General features: G+C 44.1%; 1 protein-coding gene across 1 annotated transcript; it reads right to left on the bottom strand.

Moving 5' to 3' along the window:
* Positions 1-5,706: 5,706 nt before the first annotated feature.
* On the bottom strand, positions 5,707-7,863 carry LOC120639866. Its single transcript, XM_039915795.1, has one exon. The coding sequence runs from the start codon at positions 7,836-7,838 to the stop codon at positions 5,736-5,738; it is 2,103 nt and encodes a 700-aa protein (XP_039771729.1). The 5' UTR covers positions 7,839-7,863; the 3' UTR covers positions 5,707-5,735.
* Positions 7,864-8,870: the final 1,007 nt, after the last annotated feature.

An 8,870-nucleotide genomic window follows, 5' to 3' on the forward strand; every position in this document is an offset into this window, starting at 1 on the left:
ATGCAGTGCGCGAAGCAACCTGCAAACTCAGTCTTGTATGGATACTATGCTTGTGCATACCTCAGGACTTGCGGAAGTTACCACAGAAGCTGGCGACAGCTCAAGAAATCCATAGGACGGTGGCGCAGGTCAAGGGTGGACAAGACAAGCATCAACCAAACAATATTTGATATTTGTAAGTTTTTCACTGACGAATGTTGTCATGTTGGGGGTACCTGCTTCTATGACGAGAGCGAGCTAGCAACGGACGACAAGTTCGTGAAGCTACGCAACTAGAGAACCCAACTCGACATAAAGGACTACAAGTTGCCGAAACTCGATTAGGTGCCCATAGCTTCTGTAATCATTTGAACATGTACGTTGATGTTGAATGGATGTAATATTTGTGAAATACAATATGAAATACTATGCATATCAGATCGACATATAAATGGATGTAATATGTGTGTTCACCCTTTGGTAAGCGTGTATTCTGATTTGGTTTTCAAATTTGATTTCAAATTCAAATTCAAAATCAAATATGCTTTTTTTTATTCTCTAAAATCTTAACAGAGGCGGTCATGTTAAAGTCGTCCGCCTCAGTTAAAAGTATTAACCGAGGCGGTCATGTTAAAGGAACCGCCTCCGTTAATGTATCGCTTGTTTTAAATAGACTGTCTGACAGCCTCCGTAAACGCCTCCATTAACCATGACAATGGTTCCGAGGCGGTTGGGCTGCCCGCCTCGGAAAAACCATTTTGTCTGCCTCCAAAAAGAATTCTATAGTAGTTTTAGTTAAAACTAGTCTGAATTAGAACCATAAAATTTTGATCGAAGATAAAGTGTTGCTGAAGATGCTACCAGCGAGAATTTATGAGTTGCATCAATGGTACATGAAGCAATCTGAAGATGGACTTGTAATATTCCCAGCTCGAGTTCACTACTAGAATACCCCCTTGTAGATACAGCCTTTTTGGAGTTTGACATCCTATATTGCATCTCTATGGCTCTGTAGACACTAGAAGCATCTTGGTATGGACTGTGTTAGGTTTTGTAGAGATGTTTTCTTGAATAGTATCTATATAAGCAAGAGACGATTTATGGACACGTTAGATGCATATCAACACACATTGATACATCTTCATAGACAGAGAATAAACGTTTCTAATAGTGCAGATACGTAGTATAGTAATGCTTCATTGTGTGTGAACAGTTATAGAGATTGTAGACACAATTATATTACATGTCTACTAACATGGAGACGATTTACTTGATACATTTTTACGGCACATCTTACACGTTGGAATGCGTGGCAAGTGACGTGGTGGGTGGTGATGAAAGTGCATCTAGGCCCCTAATGTGTTTTGGTGAGTTGAATGACAACGTGATTAAAGGACTAACATGTGTGTTAAAGAAATGTTGAGCAGGAATTTATTTGTAAATAAAATTATGAATTGGCTCATGGAATATGCAATCAAATAAAGAGCTTATATTTATGAATGTCAAGCAAAGTGTGAAGAAAAATAGAAATAAGTGTTCATGCATGACAATATGATCGTTTCTACCTATGGCTTGGCACATATGAGAAGTGAACAATCAAAATCGTGATTTGAAAGCAAGACAAGCATATGAATTACATGATTGATCTTATTGGAAGCTTGAAATATAGAATACTACTTAGAAATCAAGATCAAGCAATCAAGAGAAATTCCAAATGGAATTCATTGTTGATGTGCAAAGCTTAACTCATTGTGGCAAAGGTAAGTGTTGAAGAAACTAACCAAGATGACTAGAGGGAGGGACTAAGCAAGCTTTGGTTAAGCGACGGCTTGAGACCATGTGCGAATTGCTAAGCTGAAGTGGCTAGTATCCGTAGGATTTTTGAATTATCATACCTAAGCCTAAGCCTTACAGAGGGAAGCAATGCAAATGCATCAAATATATTGTGATTGATTTTGGAGTGACTTATGGATCCAAATACAACATTACCATGAATGAAGGGAACATTCGAAGTCACTAGCTCAACATGGAAATGCTCAAGAAGATATGCATGTTGGAATCCCAAGTTCAAGAAAGTTAAAGTATGGCAACATTGAAGCAATTCAAAGCTCTAGTGATAAAATGGAGATTCACTTTAATCTTGAGTATAGGTACACCATACTATCAAGAGGGATGCAACATTGGTTGATAGACAACACTCAAAGTGCTCATAGGTTACCCATGTGAGAAGCTTTGAGAGAAGCCCCTGTTTACTAATTTTGAGTAACCTGGTGACCAAGTTTTGGCTTGGTGGACAAGGTGGAGCAATCTGTCTGGGTGTGGGTCTTCTCTGGCTCAGACTGGCCTGATCGGTCTGGGGACCGGTTTGATCAGTCTAGGGGATCGGTCTGACCGGTTCGGGTACTAACGGCTAGTTTATTCAAATAGACCAGTCTAGGGACCAGTCTGATCGGTCTGTGTTGATAGATCCAACGGCTAGTTTTAGAAGGTTGGGTATTTATACCCCTTGGCCCTCTCTTTTGAGGGCGCTGGTTCTTCTGCATCTCTTAGCTTTCTAAAGCCATTCTCTTGACCAGCAAGCTCTCTCCAACACTCTTTGTGAGTTGTGCTAACTAGATTGCAAATCCTTTGTTGGGTTGAGAGAGATTGAGTGTGTGCAAGCAACCTGAGAGCAAATCCATAGCTTGAGCACCTGTGTTTGAAGTCAAAGCAACTCACAAAAGTATTTGTTACTATTGGAGGCTTGCCTCCTAGACAGCTAGCTACCAACGTGTGGTGAGCAGCGGCCAGATTGTGAGGGTTGTGATCTAGCCCCTTTTGTTGGAAAGGATGATCTAGTGGAAGCGAGGATCGTGGTTGAAAGAGACCTGGTCTATTGGAACAGAGTTGAAAAAGACTCATATTCCAATAGGCACCTCAACGGAGATTAGGATTCACACAATGGTGAATCTGAACTTCAGTAAAACAAATCCTCATGTCTACTATTGGTTTGCCTCTCTTGTTGTTCTCTAGCTTTTTACTTGTGCTTCCACTTCGAACTACTTGGGTGTGTCTTTTGTGTGTGTGCAGGGACTTCAAAATACTTGAAATCATCTATAGAGGCTCTACACCACGTTTGGTTTGTGCTAGTGCTCGAGGAGGTTAGTTCTTCAGGTTTTAGTGTGTTTTCTACTTGTGACCGGTCTGTCTAACCAATCTGATTGGTCTATGTGCTGAGAGTTGCAATTAAGGTTGTAATTTGCAAAAATGCCTATTCACCCCCCAGGTGACATCAAGGTCCTTTCAGGTGACGTGACGGGTGACATGGCAAGTGATGTGTTCAATAGTAATATTTTTATTTCATGACTAAAAATATAGACATGTTGTATAGAAACATGTTTTGTATCAACAAATGTAGAGACAATTCTATGTACAAATATATTATGATTATTGTTGAAGCTAGATATGACCCATTTTGAGCCTTATTCGAGCCGAAAACCATAAGAATTAACATTTCATGCTCGCATATTTACCCAAAATAGTGCCGAAACCAAATGTCCCTTGGAAAATATTGCATTGCTGGGAAATGAATAGAAATGCAGGCAAAACATGCTCTAGGATCCAAGGCGCAAAATGTCAACCAATCAGAATGCGCCATCCAGCCTCACATGGATCAAAGGGCCCACCAGAGCAAGCAAACAAACTTAGGATAGCTTGGTGCACGGACAACCGACCTTGGGACCCACCTGCCAGTCACACTACCAAAGGTGGTGGGCAAAGGAGGTGGCCCTGGTTCAGCGGACCCCATGGTTTGGCCGAATAAGGGGTGGGCCCATTCGCCTCCATCTTCCATGTGGCGGCCTGTGGTGCACTCTAGAAGGCGGTTGCTGGTGCCCCAAGTTTCTTCACCGACTGAGCACCCGTGGTACACCTCTATCAATACTAGAGGGGGGCTCCAAATGAGGACACACTTCACACTTGCACATTTGCACTCTCCTCTCCCATTCCGAGCTCTAGGCTCATTATAGAGGATTAGCGCTGCCTTGGTAGTGCATAGAAAATAGGGAGAGAGTGAGGTGGAGTCGGGGAGGTGCCCAGTTTGTCGGCACTGGCACTCTCCGCTAGCTTGTACCTTAACGGATGCTTAGCAATCATAGTAAGTCTTCGTGACTTCGATTTGCTTTAGTTTCTTAGTTAAGTTAATACTTGTCCCCTGGTTGTTTATGGAACCATTGTTCACTAGTTTAGTGGATGCTCTAGAGTAAGACTCTTGATAGAGATAGATGTTCTTGTATACCTCTAGAGTTAGTAAAAGACAGTGTAGATGTGGTGTTCAGACTATACTTTACTTTTTGTTGTTGTATAGCCAATGGTTTGTATGAGGTAGGTGACAGGTGGTGACAGCCCTATCAATCCTCCACGTCTGGGTATATCGCAGAAGTCGTATTACCTGATAGCTGCCTGGTCTTATCTAGGAGAAGCTGGTAACCCGGAGTAAATAACTTAGTTAGCTCTAGCTTACCTTAGATTTTGAGCTTTAGAAATCGTCTCTACCCCTTTCCTCTTCGATAGTATGGTGTCCTCGGATGAATTTGAACCTTGGATAATATACTCACGTTCCTCTATGGATACGATACCGTAGAATACTCCTAGGTGAAAACATTAATGGTATCTGTGCGATTGCGAATTTATTTGTAACGCTAAAAAATACCAACAAGTTTTCTAGTGTTGTGGCCATGGAATGATAGCTATATTATCTTTGAACCAAGTTCATCCTTGTATCGTTTTCATTTTTCTTGATTCTACCTCTATACCCGCTACCCAAGGAGCAGCTATCCTTTCCACAGTTCTCTACCCTAAAGGGCGAGTTCCCTGAGCCATCATTATCTTCCTCATCTAGCCATGAACTCGGCCCTGGCTTTATAGCCATGGTTCGGAATCAACCCTTCTCCAGAGCAATTAATGAAGATCCTTTTGATCATTTGGAAGAATTTGAGAAACTGTTTTCGTGCTTGGTAGTCCTAGGCATGACAGAGGGTGGAGCAATGGTACACCCGCACGATAGGCAGTATGAGCGGTGATTGGGAAGAACTTCGAGATGAGTTTGGTTACTCATTCTCTCTCACCGAACGCATAGACTCCCTACCAATTGACACCCTTGGCTTTGAGCAATTAGAGGAGTCCATAGGTGCAGCATGTGCTAGATTCTTACACCTTTTGGCATCTATCCCAAATTTTTCTATACCTGAGGATGTATCATTGAACATCTTTTACTCATGTTTAGACATGAAATCTTCAATAGACCTCGACGTCGCCACCGAAGGTTCGTTTGCACACACAACTCCGATGATCATGAAGTCTTGTTCTCAGTCTTGCATCAAAAAAACATCTTTATGTTCCTATGGACAATTGTTTGATACGCTTTACAACGTGTTTACATGCTACTCACATTTGACAACATGTCTAAATTTGTATCAACTGGACACGTTTCTACAATTATGTCAAAAAGCATCTTTACATGGATATAGACAAATGTCTGATACACTTTACAATGTGTCTATATGTTAACGACTCTTAGAAGTTTGTCTAACTCCATGTCATTTTGAGACAATTTCAAATATCATGTTAAGAAATGTCTTTATAACACTATGTCACTATTGATGCTATAAGCGTGTTTAATAATGTAACAATTTGACATGTTCTCGAAAACATTTCATGAAACATATTTACGAGCCGACGTAGAGACACTTTAAAGTGGTGTTACTACTGCAGCGTATCTACAGGGTGGTTCTTCTAGTAGTGGAAGCATTATTAGCATCCAGGTGAAGGTAGTATGTCATAAGCCACAAGATAGTAGTCAACTCACCACCATTGCTGAGCTTCTTGGCATGAGACTCCCTGCTGCATCTATTGGCCGCATACACAAGAAAGTCCATCCATACATCAAGGAGAAGTTGCAACATGAACGCCCTTCCTTTCTCCTTCATCTTATCATGTAGTTTTTCTGCAACCCTATAGGAAAAATAGAGGCGAGGCATATCAAGGTTGAGTGGTGGCTCCTTCTCAGACAGGATGTTGGCAAGCTCGTCTACATGCATCAATCGATCGGGGTCATCACGCAGGCTGAAGAATTCCTTAAGTTTCATGCATGTACCCCTTTTTTCACGGTCAGGACTGCTCTCTCGTATGTTGACCAGATTCTCACAGGTTTTCTGGTACAACATGCTCTGAGCAAGGCCAGGTAGCATGTAGGGGCGGTCAACCAGGAGGAAAATCATGTAGTTGGACAGCGTCCTAATAGCCTTCACCATGTCTGCTGCACCATCGGCATCGTCTCCTCTGCTCTTGGCGATGAAAACATCTGTAGCAATGTGCCAAATGATGATGCCCTCTTGGAACTCAGCTCCAAGGTAATTGTTGCCTCGTTCTTTGAGAGATTTGTACAGCGATACAATATCGTCCTGCTTCTGTCTCTCAAACGCCTCTTGACCCCAATTCTTTCTTATCACCCCCTGCATGTTCAATCCCCCCCTTGTAGTTAGGTGCTTAATATACTCGAACAGCTGGTGCTTCAGGTATTCCGAAAATTCGACGCTCCCTGAACCATAGTACCTGATCCACAAGTCATGGTACCCTAGCATCCTGGCAATTCTGCCCAGCAGTGGTTGGTAGGCTCTGTTGTGGGGTCTACAAACATTCAGCAGATCGTATTGCCCAATCTTGCCGGACCACCTTCGTGCCGATCTGCTGTTCCTGCCTCTTCCTGTGATCGCCTTGAGATGCCAACGAAGTCGATCCCACCTGCCACTGCAGAGAGCTGCGTCCCGGAGCCATGTCCATTGTGTTTTGCACAAGAAGGCATATGTCCAGCTTGATCCTAGCGCTCTCAATAGTGACATCATCTCCAAGAGTAAGGCCCCGGCCAGTAAGGTATACGAAACGGCAACATCGACCCGGCTCTGACCATCTTTGCTACTAAACGAGAAAAGTAGGATTGAGGCCGCGGCGGTGAGGGAGGAGGCGACACGGATGCCGTAGCCGGACCAAGTGTGGATCACACCTGCCTTGGTGTATTGGAGGTCGTACATGAGAGAGAGCTCCATCTCCATCAATACCCACATGCTCTTGTAGTTGAGCTTTTCTTTCTTAATATCCAAATTCACCACCAAGTTATGGTTCTCCTCCCAAGAGCTCTGGTTCTCTGCTGGATCCTTCTCCACGCTGACCTCCCAAAAGTCCACAATCGCACGCTTGCATAGATGGAACATGGAGTGCGCACGCCGGACAGAAAATTCATCCCCTTCATTGTCGTCCACCATCGATCCATAATCCCGAGGGTGGAGATGATGGTAAATTCCGACGCGTTCCTTGTGTAGAGAGCTCCGGATGCTGCCCATGTTGCTGTGCTTGAGCGCCCAAGTCCTCTCCGCGTACTTGACAACCCCAACAGCGAACATTAGGATGGCGGCCAGGAAGATGAAAGAGTCGCTTCTGGGGACATATTTGTAGAGGACATACGCTGCCCCTAGGACCTGCACGACGAGGTTCTGCAGATGGCGCAGCCACAGCTTGCTGTCCTCGAGTGCGTAGGCGGTGATGTTGTCTGGGCCACCGAGGTGGAGCAGGAGGAATGGCGCCCAGAACGCCACCACCAGCTGGTGCTTGACCGGCACACCGCACAGGGATAGGTGTCCGACCGCGTATATGGCCGTAGAATCAGCCAGCTGGTATGCCAGCCACAGGATGAACTTGGGCATAGGGGAGGCTTCACGGCGTCGAATCCCGGCGAGGAGCAGGAGGACAACCTGCAGCGAGAGACTGAGCAGTACTAGGATCTGGGTCGCCCACTCATTCCAAAGGTCCAGCGGCGCCATGGCCATGGTCGCTATAGCGCTGGCGATCTGATCCCACACTGACCAAAGAGTAAATACGTCAAACAAGTGATGCGTGAATGTGAGGAAACTGCTCATGATATATAGTCAGAAGAAAATAAGGAAAGCATGCAGCATGTGATGGATCAACTTACATGAGCTAGCGGATATAATAATTAACAAATAAAGTAGCCCTGAATCCCCGATCAGCACCTTAGAGCACTTCAACATAGACCACTGGAACATCTCGTAAATAGGTACCATAACTGTATATGCATGCATTTGGCGCGATTAGGTACATAAGTAGTCTCTCTCAATCATGTGCCCACATGCCAAATCCACTTGCCAACTCTTACAGCAGCCTGCTGACAATGCCATCCTGCTGGAGCGATGTGGATCACATCTCGGTGACCTTGGGCTTGATCGGTAGGGGCGGGACAGCGGCAGTGGCGGGAGCGAGTCGATCGAAAAGAGGTGCTGGATGAAGTGAGAGAGAGAGAGAGAGAGATTATTGGTGAGGGAGAAGAGAGGAGCAAGTCAGAGAAGACAACAATATGTAGGGACTTTTTTTGCATATGTTTGCTACTGTGGCATCACATGGCATGCCTCGTCGGCTTTGATTGCTTGCTTGACATGTTTGGGACCTCGGATGGACCATTTAAAACAGTTTAGGGAGCCAAATGGACGGTTTGAGAGTTTAGGGATCTTGATAAAACTACGGAATAAGTTTAGCGACCTGAAGTGTAATTCACTATTTTCATTTTAAGACTTCAGATACATACTAAACGACCTTGCTCTTTCGGTTCCACTTTTTTTAGTCGAATGTTTTCTTATCACTATGTTAATGCTAAAATTTTACAAGTACAGTTTTGAAGAGCACAATTGAGCTCATGGGGAATTCTTCAGAAAGGCCGATGACCCATTCAACTTAGGATGATAATAGGCCTGGTTAAAGCTGGTGTTGGTATAGTCAAGGCGCAGTCAGAGACTAGTCAAATTAAGGCGGCCTAGCGGCAGGCTGTGATTCTGACGAGGGGAAGA

This window comes from Panicum virgatum, chromosome 7K (assembly GCF_016808335.1).
Source record: "Panicum virgatum strain AP13 chromosome 7K, P.virgatum_v5, whole genome shotgun sequence".
NCBI classification, from domain to species: domain Eukaryota; kingdom Viridiplantae; phylum Streptophyta; class Magnoliopsida; order Poales; family Poaceae; genus Panicum; species Panicum virgatum.

Bases quoted from the DNA above. Each gene is read 5' to 3' on its own strand.
- LOC120639866 (XM_039915795.1), bottom strand. From the start codon at position 7,838: ATGGCCATGGCGCCGCTGGACCTTTGGAATGAGTGGGCGACCCAGATC.